Raw genomic sequence first — 13,114 nt, forward strand, 5'->3', positions numbered from 1 at the left:
GAGAAATTAACCATCCCCCCTCCTTCCTTTCACCAACCCCTGGTGAATACAGATTCAACCCCCCTGAGATCTTAAAACAAGGAGAAATTAACCATCCCCCCCCCCTTCCTGTCACCAACTTCTGGTGAATACAGATTAAACCCCCCTGGGATCTTAAAACAAGGAGAAATTAACCCCTCCCCCTTCCTTTCACCAACTTCAGGTGAATACAGATCCAACCCCCTTGGATTTAAAAACAAGGAAAAATCAATCAGGTTCTTAAAAAGAAGGCTTTTAATTAAAGAAAAAGGTAAAAATTATTTCTGTAAAATTAGTATGGAAAAATACTTTACAGGGTAATCAAACTTAAAGAGCTCAGAGGACCTCCCTCTAGCCTCAGGTTCAAAGTACAGCAAACAAAGATAAACACTCTAGTAAAAGGTACATTTACAAGTTGAGAAAACAAAGGAAAACTAACACGCCTTGCCTGGCTATTTACTTACAAATTTGAAATAGGAGAGACTTGTTTAGAAAGATGTGGAGAACCTGGATTGATGTCTGGTCCCTCTCAGTCCCAAGAGCGAACAACAACCCAAACAAAGAGCACAAACAAAAGCCTTCCCCTCACCAAGATTTGGAAGTATCTTGTCCCCTTATTGGTTCTTTGGGTCAGATGCCAGCCAGGTTACCTGACCTTCTTAACCCTTTACAGGGAAAAGGATTTTGGAGTCTCTGGCCAGGAGGGATTTTCTAGTACTGTAGACAGGACAGCTGTTACCCTTCCCTTTATAGTTATGACAGACGCGCTGAGCACCTTTCCCCGACGTGAAGAAGACCCTGTGTGGCTCCAAAGCTGGTCCAGTAACAGGTACCACCTCACTTGCCTTGTCTCCCTGTCTTCCATTCTGCAAGTGTCCAACTTCCCCTTCGCTGCTGTTCTCCAACCCCCCCAGGCAACACCCCCAGGTCCCTTCACCTGCCAAACCTTCCCTCGACCCTGAGCCCGACCCCAACCCTGGGGGGGCTCCCCACCTGCAAACCCTATGGAGCCTGGGGGGCCTGCTCCGAGGAGAGGAGGGGAAACCTGGGGCCACAAACTCAGTCATGGGGTTGAGGCTGCCCCTGCAAGGAGAAGCGGGGTGGGAGGGGAGAGAAGAGTGAAGCAATGCATGCTGGGAGATAGAATCGTAGAACTGGAAGGGACCTCGAGAGGTCTCTAGTCCAGTCCCCTGCACTCAAGGCAGGACGAAGTATTATCTAGACCAGCCCTGACAGGTGTTTGTCCAACCCGCTCTTCAACCTCCCCCAGGATGGAGATTCCACAATCTCCTTAGGCAATTTATTCCAGAGCTTAACCATCCTGACAGTTAGGAAGTTTTTCCTAATGTCCAACCTAAACCTCCCTTGCTGCAGTTTAAGCCCCTTGCTTCTTGTCCTATCCTCAAAGGTTAAGAAAAACAATTCTTCTCCCTCCTCCTTGTAACAACCTTTTAGGTACTTGAAAACTGTTGTTATGTCGCCTCTCAGTCTTCTCTTCTCCAGACTAAACAAACCCAGTTTTTTCAATCTTCCCTCAAAACTCATGTTTTCTAGACCTTTAATCATTTTTGTTGCTCTTCTCTGGACTTTCTCCAATTTGTCCACATCTTTCCTGCAATGTGGAGCCCAGAACTGGATACAATGCTCCAGTTGACACGTAATCAGCGTGGAGTAGAGCGGAAGAATTACTTCTCGTGTCTTGCTTACAATACTCCTGCTAATACAACCCAGACTGATGTTCGCTTTTTTTGCAACAGCGTTACACTGTTAACTCATATTTAGCTTGTGATCCACTATGACCCCCCGAGATCCCTTTCCGCAGTACTCCTTCCTAGGCAGTCAATTCCCATTCTGTATGTGTGCAACTGATTGATTGTTCCTTCCTAAGTGGAGCACTTTGCATTTGTCCTTATTGAACTCCATCCTGTTTACTTCAGACCATTTCTCCAGTTTGTCCAGATCATTTTGAAGTTTAATCTTATCCTCCAAAGCACTTGCAACCCCTCCCAGCTTGGTATCGTCCGCAAGCTTTATAAGTGCACTCTCTATGCCATGATCTACATCGTTGATGAAGATATTGATGTAGCGTCTCAGCAGGGCTCTATCTCCCCTCAGCCACGCCGGGCCCCGTGACACCATGGGAGATGTGGTGTCTCCTGCCTCCATCTCCCATCAGCCACTGTGAGGGCCATGGCACCATGGGAGTGGTTGTCTCTCCGGCCTCCATGTCCTGTCAGCCACTGCAAGGCCCGGCCCAGACTTCCCATTTCCGGTGCGAGTCCGGAAGCAGAAGTTGCCATGAGTTGGTGCCGGGAAGGGTGGTGCTGTTGTCAGGAGAAAGCAGGAGGAGTAGGTGGGGTCCGTGCTACCGTGGGGAGGTGCCGCCCTTGCTGTGAAAGGGCCCAGCCGTTATGGGAGATGTCGTCGCCCTGCCCTGCCACGCTCTGCACCAGCCCCTGCCTGTCATGGGAGGTGCAGGCTCCAGCCTGCAGAGCTGCAGCAGGGAACTTTAGATGTGAGATTGAAATGGAGTTTTAGTGCCATTATTTTTTTATTTCAAAACAGAACAAAACAAACCTAATTTATCTCAAACCTACAAACAGGATTTTACAAACCATGAGTGTGGTTTAGGTCCTTAAAAACTTACATAATTACACACAAATATTTACACACGCAAATTCTTTTTTGCCTAATATCCCTTGCACTGCTCTAATTATTTTTTATAATACTGTACCCTGATTACATTCCCAGTTTGTATAATCGAACGCAGTCAAGTTAACTTCCAGTAGAAACCCCATATATATAGTGATTTTGATTACAAACATTTCTGTGGGGAAAATCAGCAGGGAAATCATCTGGCCCGAGTATTATGAGATTTTCCCAGGGCCCCCCAAGTTGCCCGAGGCCCCTGGGCATGGGCCCCCTGTGCGTTAATCCACCACTGCAATGGCTGTGGAGCTCAGGATCCTGCTTCCCAGAATGCTCGGAATGCCGGGCGGGGATGGAACACGCGGGAAGCCAGCGCTCGGAGACAAAGGGCTCGGTTTACAGTCGGTTGTTGGCTGTTGCTGGAGTGGAGCGGAGGGAGACGCAGCACAGCCTGGAGGTGCCCATTGACACTGAGACCGAAGACCTGGTAAGGATCCCCACGTGTGCTTGTTTTCCTTGTGAATTTCAAGCCGGCCAAGGAGTACAGGGCGGCATCAGCCCCTAGAGAACTGATACTCAACTCCCATTCTGCTGCGCAGGGGCTGGGAGGGAGCTGGTTGTGGGGGGGTCGAGCCCCTTGTAAATGCTGTTATTGTTGGTGGGTTATTAGTCTAGTTGCTCCTGTTCTTTCCTTAGCCCCAGACCTTTCTTCCCTCTGCCCAATAAGCTCCCTCACTTGTTGTGTTGTTCCTGGGGGGATTGTGATAGATTTGTACCCCTTGTGCCTGGACGATGATCCTCGTCTGTTATTGGGCACTAAACCCTTCCCCAGGGCACAGCAGCCCTTGTGACTCAGGCGCTAGGAGGGGCCCCTTGGGGTGGAGTCTGCAGGTGCCAAGAGAGTCCTGCGCTTCGGAGGGAAGAATCCCAGCACCGCTACAGGCTGGGGACCGACTGGCTAAGCAGCAGTTCTGCAGAAAAGGACCTGGGGATTACAGTGGATGAGAAGCTGGATATGCGTCAGCAGTGTGCCCTTGTTACCAAGAAGGCTAACGGCATACTGGGCTGCATTAGTAGGAGCATTGCCAGCAGCTCGAGGGACGTGATCATTCCCCTCTATGCGACGTTGGTGAGGCCACATCTGGAGTATTGCATCCAGTTTTGGACCCCCCCCCCCACTACAGAAAGGATGTGGGCACATTGGAGAGAGCCCAGTGGAGGGCAATGAAAATGATCAGGGGGCCAGAGCACATGATTTATGAGGAGAGGCTGAAGGAACTGGGCTTATTTAGTCTGCAGAGGAGAAAAGTGAGGGGGGATTTGATAGCAGCCTTCAACTACCTGAAGGGGGGTTCCAAAGAGGATGGAGCTCGGCTGTTCTCAGTGGTGGTAGATGACAGAGCAAGAAGCAATGGTCTCAAGTTGCAGTGGGGGAGGTCTCAGTTGGATATTAGGAAACACTATTTCACTAGGAGGGTGGTGAAGCACTGGAATGGGTTCCCTAGGGAGGTGGTGGAATCTCCTTCCGTAGAGGTTTTTAAGGCCCAGCTTGACAAAGCCCTGGCTGGGATGATTTAGGTCCCTTCCAACCCTAATATTCTATGATTCTAAGGACCCAGGTTCCATCCCCCTGAGGGAAGAAACTCCACTGAGTTTTGCGGATACAGACTAACACGGTTACCCCTCTGAAACAGAATACAAAGTGTACAGTGCTCAACATATATTATTATTTTTGATTACAAATATTTACACCGTAAAAAAGATAAAAGAAATAGTATTTTTCGATTCACCTCATCCAAGTACCTCAGTGCAATCTCTTTATAGTGAAAGCGCAACTTACAAATGTAGACATTTTTTTTAAGATAACTGCACTCGTAAACAAACCAATGTAAAACTTTAGAGCCCACGAGTCCACTCAGTCCTACTTCTTGTTCAGGACCAACAAGTTTGTTTACATTTCCAGGAGATAATGCTGCCCACTTCTTATTGACAATATCACCTGACAGTGAGAACAGGCATTTGCATGGCACTAGTGTAGCCGGCGTTGCAAGGAATTTATGTGCCAGTTATGCTAAACATTTGTATGCCCCTTCATGCTTCAATTTCTAGATTGCACTATTGGTTTTTTTACAGTGCAAATAATAATAATACAGGTGCCCCTCCCCCCATCACCATGCTCCACTGCTGCTCCCACCTCCTGGCCCCCGCCCCCACCAAGCTGCCTGCCCACTGTCTGCTGTGCAGAGCGGGGGTAGGAGTGGGGGGCTGATGTCAGGGTGTCCTCGATCTGGTAGCTGCTGATCTGGGGTTGAGGAACGGGGGCACCTGTCTGCTGTTGCCATTGGCTCAGGAGTGAAGCCTGGACACTTGGGTTCCCTGCCTTCTCAGGCCGGGGAGGGGGTGTGGCCTGGGGCTACAGGAGGACGATGCTTGTCCAGACTGACTACAGGTCTCTGTCACTGACCCCATTGCTCTAAGGGATGAGATTCCCTGGGGGTCCCAACATCGGGGGAGCTTCGGGAGCAGCCTGCAGGGAGAGCCCTGCCAGTGTGTGCAGAGCCCAGTCCAGGTGCCCCCGGGGAGTGTGGGTAGGAGAGGGAGTCGCCCCAGCTGGGGGACAGACAGGCCCAGTGGCGAGAAGCTGCGTTGCCCCAGACTCACGGCTGCTCCCTGCTCAGTTCCAGGATGGACGTACTGAGGAGGATTCTCAGGAGAAAGGCTCCGCAGGTGGCCCTGGAGCCAGAGGGGGGCAGCTGCCAGCATCCCCAGACAGAGAGCCGCCCCTCCATCCCCATGGCATGGGAAGCAGCTCCTGGCCACCCCAGGAGATGGACCTGCTCGGCCTTGCTCACCAGGAGGAAACCAGCTCCCTGGGCTGGTGCCGAGAGGAGAGAGACGACATCCAGGCCAAGATGGAGGTGGCCCAAGTTCAGTCTGGGCAGGCAGGACACAGCCCACGGGAGGAACCAGGCAAGGCAGCTCTGGGTTTGCTTCTGCTGGAAGGCCAGCCCTCAGCCCAGCTGCGTGGGCCAGCAGGAGGCATCCCCAGGGCAGGAGCTGGGGGATCGCTGCCCCAGCAGCTCAACTGGTGCCGGAGGGGAGAGCAGCCGCTCCCTGGAGGCTCCCTGCAACACGGAGGCCGAGTACTCCTCCACTGCAGGTGAGGAGACTCCCTGGGCATGGGGAGGAGCAAGGGGCCATTAACACCCAGTCACTCTGTCAGAGTCATTGGGGGGATCCCAGCCCAGGGGTCTGGCCTGAGCCACGTGAGCCCAATGGCGTCAGCGGGAGTCACAGAGCCACCCCCTGCAGTGGGGCATGGGGGGAGCTGCTGGGAAGTGGGTCCCTGATGCTTTGGGGCAACTCCCAGGAAGGATGGGACAGTGAAGGGCCCCATCTGTCATGGAGCCATAGGGCTGAGGGTCTCTGGGAGGGGTAGTGTGGGGATCTCTCTGCCATGGGGCCCTGGGGCTGAGAGGTCTGTGGGAGGGGCAGTGTGGGGATCTCTCTGCCATGGGGCCCTGGGACTGAGAGGTCTGTGGGAGGGGCAGTGTGGGGATTTCTCTGCCTTTGGGTGCTTACATGGGAGGGGGAAACATTAAATGTTCTCTCCCTATCCCTTCACACCCCTGTCCTTCCTCTTCCCTCCTCCCCAGCAAGAGTCACCCTCTGCCCTTGTCTCTCTGACGCAGAGATCCCCACGGACCAGTCAGAGAAGAAGGACCTTGCCCCTGAGGAAAAGGCAGAGGAGGATGAAGATCGGGCCACAGAAGGAGAGGAAGAGGAGGAAGACCTAGAGACAGAGGAGGAGGAGAAGCAGGAAGAGGAAGTCCTGACCACAGAAAAAGAGGAGGAGGTGGAGGACCTAGCCATAAAAGAGGGGGAGGACATGACCACAGAGGAGGAGGAAGACCTGGACACAGTGGAGGAGGAGGAGGAGAACCTGTCTGCAGAATGAGAAGAAGAGGAGGAGGAGGAGAACCTGTCTGCAGAAGAGAAAGAAGAGGAGGAGGAGAACATGTCTGCAGAAGAGGAGGAAGAGGAGGAGGAGAACCTGTCTGCAGAGGAGGTGGAGAATTTGTCAGCAGAAGAGGAGGAGCTCTCCATAGACGAGGAGGAGGACTTGACCACAGAGAAGGAGGAGGAAGAAGAAGGTAAAGGAAGAGGAAGAGAAGGACGTGGCCCTGGTGGAGGAACATCTGATCATGGAGCAAAAGGAAGAAGAGAAGGATCTGGCCATGGAGCAGGAAGAGGAGCACCTGCCTATGGAGGAAGAGGAGAAGGCCCAGGCCACAGAGGAGGACAAGGAGGACCTGGACCAGGAGGAGGAGAAGGAAGAGGACCCAGTAATGGAGGACGACGAGGATGTGGCCATGCAAGAGAAGGAAGAGGAGGTACTGGCTATGGAGGAAAAGGAAGTGGAAGAGGATTAGGACTTGGCCACGGAGAAGGAGCAGGAGGAAGAGGACCTGGCCACAGAGTAGGAGGAGGAGGATGTGGCCATGCAGGGGGAAGAAGAAGAGGCAGAAGAGGAGGTAGAGGACCTGGCTATAGACTAGGAGGACCCAGGAATGGAGGAGGAGGAGGATGTGCTGATGCAGGGGGAAGAAGAAGAGGAGGGGGAGGACCTGGCCATAGGAATGGAGCACGTGGTCATAGACAAGAAAGCGGAAGAGGATGACTTGGATGAGGAGGAGGAGGAGGAGGGCAAGGCCAAGTCCTCTTCCACCTCCATGGCCAGGTCCCCCTTGCCCAGATGTGTAAATAGGGCAGTAATCAGCAGGAGCAGGGGGGGATCTTACCTCTCTCTATAGCATTGGTAAGAGAGATAATGGAATAGTGACAGGCATTTCTCGTGTCCGTGTTTTAAAGGATGGTGTTAAATTGGAGAGGGTGCAGAAAAGAGTCACACAAATGACCTGAGAGCTGGAGAAAATGACCTACAGTGAGAGACTCAGACTGTAGGTGGGTGAAATTTAATGGCCTGGAACATTCAGGAGGTCAGATGAGATGATCCAATGGTGCCTTCGGGCCTTAAGCTCTATGAAACTCTATGAAGCATCGCCTCCCTCCACCCCCTGCTCCGATGTGCTTCACCGCACAGAAGGGTGGCCGGACAGCCTAGAATGACCCTGCTCCAAAGCGGCTCTGGGGGAGAAGACAGTGGTGAGAGTGAGAGGTGAGTGAGAGACGGCTGTGGGGACCTGGCGGGAGGGCAGGAGACCTCGGACAAGGAGGGGGCTCCCCTTGGCAGGGCACTGGAGAGAACAGCAGAGAGCAGGGATTCCTGGGGCTGAGGTCTGGGCACCGCCAAGAGGAAATTCTGGGCGTCAGCGCTGGGGGCAGGTGGGGAATCGTGGGACTGGAGGGTAAGCTGAGGCTGGGGGTGGAAAGGTAAGGGGCAGCTGCGAGAGGCTGAGCAAGGGCCAAGTTGGAAGGGAAGGAGGGAATCGGGAGGACAGGGCCCAGCTGTGTTGCCAGAGGATCCTGCTGGCTGTGTCTGGGCAGCCTCTCTGGGAAGTGCCCAGGGGTCAGTGGGGCCTGAATCTGACCTTCTCCTTTGGGTCTTACAGGAACTAACTGAGGAGCTGCCCCAGGACTCTGGGCCCAGCTCTGTCCTCTCCAGCTCCATGGACCGCATGTGAAACCTCCTGTACCAGAAGCTCCCGTCCGGCTCCCCCAGCTCCGGTGCTGCTCAGACCCAGAGAGGCTGCCTCCTCCATGGCCCAGTTCTCCTCCACCTCCTGCACAGCCTGAAGTGATGGGTAAGGGAACCCATGGCCACAGAGACCTCATGGGCACGGGTGGGGATTGAATCTGGGCCCTTCACCACGGGCACAAGCTCTGTCAGGCTCCCATTCAGAAAGCCATGGAAGGCTCTGCCTGCAGATACCCCCTCTCCATTCCCACTGCCAGACTCTTGCCCGTGGTGACAATGAAGAAGCAAGAGAATTTCTGCCAGAGAACCCCGGGCTGCACAGTCGGGTGTCACTGGGACGTCTCTGGGAGCCATTTCCAGGGTGTTCTGGTGGGGTCATTTTCCTTCTCGAATCCAGGGTGTGTCTGCTCCCAGAATCTCAGCCAGGGAGGCCACCCTGCAGAATATGGCCCCGCAGTTTGGCGATGGGCTGCAGGAGTCACCACGTAGGTGTGCAGCAGCTGTAGCGCCTGCACTGACCATGGGCCAAAACCTGCAGCCCTGACAGCCCAGGATACCCCCAGGGATGGCAATGGGAGGGTAGCCTGGGTAACTAGCTGCTGGGCCAGGGCATATAGAGAGAGGACTCAGAGATGCAGCAAACCAATGGCCAGAGAAGTGAAGGATGTAAGGGCAAGAGAAGAGCTAGGACAGCTGGGGAGCTGCTGCGGCGCTTGGGTGAGTGTCTTGTCCCTGGGGGGATCTTCCCCTCTGGCCCCCCACCTCAGCCCCAGGGCAGCCTGCCTCCTGCACCCCAAACTCCTCATCCCTGGCCCAGCCCCACACCCTGCACCCCCTCCCGCATCCCAGCCTAGAGCCTGCACCCAGCCCCCAAACTCCATCCTAGAGCCTGCACCCCAACCCCCTGCCCCGCCCAGAGCCTGCACCCAGCACCCAAATCCCCCTCTCACACCCAGCCCCCAAACCCCTTCCCATATCCCCTCCTGCACCCCAACCCCCTGCACCCAGCACCCAAACTCCCTCCTGCACCCCAACCCTCTGTCCCAGCCCAGAGCCTGCACCCAGCACCCAAACCCCCTCTCACACCCAGCCCCCAACCCCCCTCCCATATCCCCTCCTGCACCCCAACCCCCAGTCCCAGCCCAGAGCCTGCACCCAGCCCCCAAACCCCCTCTCACACCCAGGTCCCAAACCCCCTCCCTTAGCCCCTCCTGCACCCCAACCCCCAGTCCCAGCCCAGAGCCTGCACCCAGCACCCAAACTCCATCCCAGAGCCTGCACCCCCTTCTGCACCCCAACCCTAACCCCCTGCCCCAGCCCAGAGCCTGCACCCAGCACCCAAACTCCCTCCTGCACCCCAACCCCCTGTCCCAGCCCAGAGCTTGCACCCAGCACCCAAACTCCCTCCTGCACCCCAGCCCCAGCCCAGAGCCTGCACCCAGCACTCAACCCCTGTCACACCCAGCCCCCAAACCTCCTCCCGTACTCCTTCCTGCACTCCAACCCTCTGTCCCAGCCCAGAACCTGCACCCAGCCCCCAAACCCCCTCACACCCAGCCCCCAAACCCCCTCTCGTGCCCCCAAACCCCTCCCGTACCCCCTCCTGCAGCCCAACCCCCTGTCCCAGCCCAGAGCCTGCACCCAGCACCCAAACCCCCTCACACCCAGCCCCCAAACCCCCTCCTGCACCCCAACCCCATGCTCCAGCCCAGAGCCTGCACCCCCTTCTGCACCCCAACCACAACCCCCTGTCCCAGTCCTGCACCCAAACTCCGTCCCAAAGCCCGCACCCCAAACCCCCTCCTGCACCCAAACGCCCTCCCTGAACCTTGCAGTCCCTTCTAACCCGATGGGTCCATAATTCTTTGATTCTATCATCTGTCACCTAAAAAGCAGGGCTGGCGCGTATGGATTTCCTCCACATCCTCTGCACTGAAGACAGAAGTTTCTCCGCAATGGCCTGGTCTTCCTGGAGTGCTCCTTTAGCGCCTCGATCGCCTAGTGGCTTTGCTGACTGTTTGGCAGACTTCCTGCATCCCATGTACTTAACCAGTACTTTGCTGTTAGTTGTTGTGCCTTAGCTAGTTGCTCTTCACGTTCTTTTTTGGCCTTATTATACTTTGCATTTGACTTGCCAGAGTTTATGCGTCTTTGTATTTTCCTCACTAGGATTTGACTTCCAAAGTGCCTCTTTTACTCGGCTGTTTAGCCCTGGGGGCATTTTTTTTATCCTCGCACTGGTTTGTTTTTTATTTGCGGGATACATGTAGTGGGAGCCTCTAGCATGGTGTTTTTAAACAGTCTCCGTGCGCTTTGCTGGCATTTCACCCTGGCGTGTTGCTTTTAATTTCCATTTAACGAGCCTCCTCACGTCTGTGCAGTTCCCCTTTCTGAGTTGAATGCTCCTGCGGTGGGTTTCTTTGGCAGTTCCCCCTCCAGGGCTGTGCCATGTAATTGCATCAGGACTGCGATTCCTGAGAGTAACTACTCCAGCGTGGAGGCTGCGCGGTGAGAGCTCACACCGTGCACTGTCCTAAGCAGAGAACGTCTCCAAGGGCCGGCGCTGCGGTACCGCTCCTCGCCAACGCCGCCCGGCTCCGCTGCATGTGCCCCGTCAGCCAGCAGGGGTTTGTTCTCGATTGTCACAAACGGGGGATAAAAGGACTCTCCTGATCAGTGTGAGGGGGACCGTTACCGGCATTCAGCCAGTATTCACAGAGGCGCTGGGCGTCATCTGGCCCCTCGGCAGCTCGGGGCATAGGGCAGAAAGTGAAGTCACAGCCTGCGCTGATTCAATGTACTGCCCACACGTTGCTCCCCTCCCTGACATGGCCTGTTCCCTTTCCCCTCCCTCACCTGCCCCCCACAACGGGGCCTGTTTGCAACAGCAGCAGGTGCGGGGACAGAGGCAGGAGCAACATTGACCCCCGTATGTCACAGGGTCGGATAAGCTCAGATGAAAGCACATGGCCCCATTACTCTCTGGGAGGGGCTGGCAGGGGTAGGTCAGTGGCAGCGGGGGCGGGGGGGCACAGGGTCTCCTTCGCTCAGCTCAGGGCACTGTGCAGTGGGGGAGGTTTAGGTTGGATATTAGGAAAAACTTTTTCACTAGGAGGGTGGTGAAGTACTGGAATGGGTTCCCTAGGGAAGGGTGCAATCTCCTTCCTTAGAGGTTTTTAAGGTCAGGCTTGACAAAGCCCTGGCTGGGATGATTTAGTTGGTGTTGGTCCTGCTTTGAGCAGGGGGTTAGACTAGATACCTCCTGAGGTCCCTTCCAACCCTGAGATTCTATGATTGGGGGAGGTCCCGGACAATTGGAAAGAAGGCAAATATAATGCCCATCTTTCAAAAAGGGAAGAAAGAGAACCTGGGGAACTACAGACCGGTCCGCCTTACTCAGTCCCTGGCAAAATGATAGAGCAGGTCCTCAAGGAATCCATTTTGAAGCACTTGGAGGAGAGGAAAGTGATCAGGAACAGTCAACATGGATTCACCAAGGGCAAGTCATGTCTGACCAACCTGATTGCCCCACGACAACATCCCTGTCACCCTCATGTCCCATTGAACCAGCTAATGTCCCTGTTTGGGCTAAACTTTCTTTTGTCTAGGCGATATTGACTGCCCAGAGGCACTAGCTCACCCCCTCTGGTGCCTGGGCCACGGGCAGGGAAACAGCTACTGCTCTCGGTTACGCTGCAGCTCAAGGGGCAGAGGTCTGCGCCTGGTGGATCAAAGGGCCTTGGTCTGAGGATGAGTCGGGGGGGGAGGTCGGTTTGGCTCCCCAGGATGTTGAGGTTGGGAGCTGTACAAATATAGGAAATGACACAAAAATTGCCCATCCGCCTTGTCTGTGCGTGATTCTGGGGGCAGGAGGACAAGGCCGCTGTCTCTGAGCAAGACCCAGCAGCACCAGGGGTCGGTGCCGGATGTGCAATGGGCACAAACACGCCTGACACAGGCTCACTTGGGCAGCAATCCCTCTGCACTGCTCCTCCCTGGTCCAGCCAGCCCCAGACGAGCCTGTCCCAGAGACACAGGCTGTCCCGTCACCCCAGTGCCCCTTGACCCCAGCCGGATCTGGAGCGGCTCCTCTCTCAGAGGACAGCCCGGCAGAGCTGGGTCACAGCTGTGGCCTATGGAGGGTCCCTGGTTTTGAACACGTAACATCACACAAGGGGCTTCCCGAACTGTCTGGGCGATGCTGCTCCACACGCTCCCCAGGACATTAGGAACCAGGCGGTTGTTAGGGTTCAAACGCCCCTCACCAGGCGTCTTCGCAGCCAGGGGGTAGGGGGGACTGGCAATGGGGGGCAGGGGGCAGGGAGAGGCTGGCAATGGAGGGCAGGGGGGGTGCAGCCAGAGGGTGGCAATGTGGGGTGGAGGGGCAGGGAGAGGCTGGCAATGAGGGGCCGGGGGATGCAGGGAGAGCCTGGCAATGGGGGGTAGGGGGTGCAGCCAGAGGCTGGCAATGGGGGGCAGGGGGCTGTGGGTCACGCCCCTTCCCCTGCTCCCCCCCGGCCGGAGATCTGGGCCCGGCCCCGCTGCCCGGGATGCTCCGTCTCCCAGCGATCCTGGGGCAGGCGCTGGCTGCAGCCCGGCCGGACACACAGGAAGGGGCCGGGCTCGGGAGCGGTGGGGGGGAAGTGGGGCGGACAGCCCCAGAGATCGGACACGGGGTAACCCCTGGGGCCGGGGGGAGACCCCGGGGAAAGTGACTCTGCACAAGGGCTCCTGGGGGGGGGTGTCTCCTGTGGGGCGGTGTCGGGGAGGGGGGAGCCGGAGTTGCGG

General features: G+C 55.9%; 1 protein-coding gene and 1 long non-coding RNA gene across 5 annotated transcripts; both read left to right on the forward strand.

The window, feature by feature from the left end:
* The first annotated feature begins 294 nt into the window (after positions 1-294).
* LOC128829169 (YTH domain-containing protein 1-like) lies at positions 295-6,760 on the forward strand. 3 transcript variants are annotated; one of them, XM_054014436.1, is made up of 3 exons: positions 295-847; positions 5,346-5,827; positions 6,324-6,760. In XM_054014436.1, exons 1-3 carry the CDS (start codon positions 534-536, stop codon positions 6,623-6,625), a joined length of 1,098 nt encoding a protein of 365 aa, XP_053870411.1. In that variant the 5' UTR covers positions 295-533; the 3' UTR covers positions 6,626-6,760. The 3 variants fall into 3 exon arrangements, with proteins under 3 accessions (XP_053870411.1, XP_053870412.1, XP_053870413.1); XM_054014437.1 differs by having other exon boundaries at positions 6,360-6,760; XM_054014438.1 differs by lacking the exon at positions 295-847 and having other exon boundaries at positions 5,278-5,827.
* Positions 6,761-7,050: 290 nt separating this feature from the next.
* LOC128829174 (uncharacterized) lies at positions 7,051-10,461 on the forward strand. 2 transcript variants are annotated; one of them, XR_008443295.1, is made up of 3 exons: positions 7,051-7,846; positions 8,241-9,043; positions 10,220-10,461. It is a non-coding gene; the product is annotated as an uncharacterized LOC128829174 (long non-coding RNA). The 2 variants fall into 2 exon arrangements; XR_008443296.1 differs by having other exon boundaries at positions 10,223-10,461.
* The last annotated feature ends 2,653 nt before the right edge of the window (positions 10,462-13,114 follow it).

Source organism: Malaclemys terrapin, chromosome 25 (assembly GCF_027887155.1).
Source record: "Malaclemys terrapin pileata isolate rMalTer1 chromosome 25, rMalTer1.hap1, whole genome shotgun sequence".
In the NCBI taxonomy this organism is placed as follows: Eukaryota; Metazoa; Chordata; order Testudines; family Emydidae; genus Malaclemys; species Malaclemys terrapin.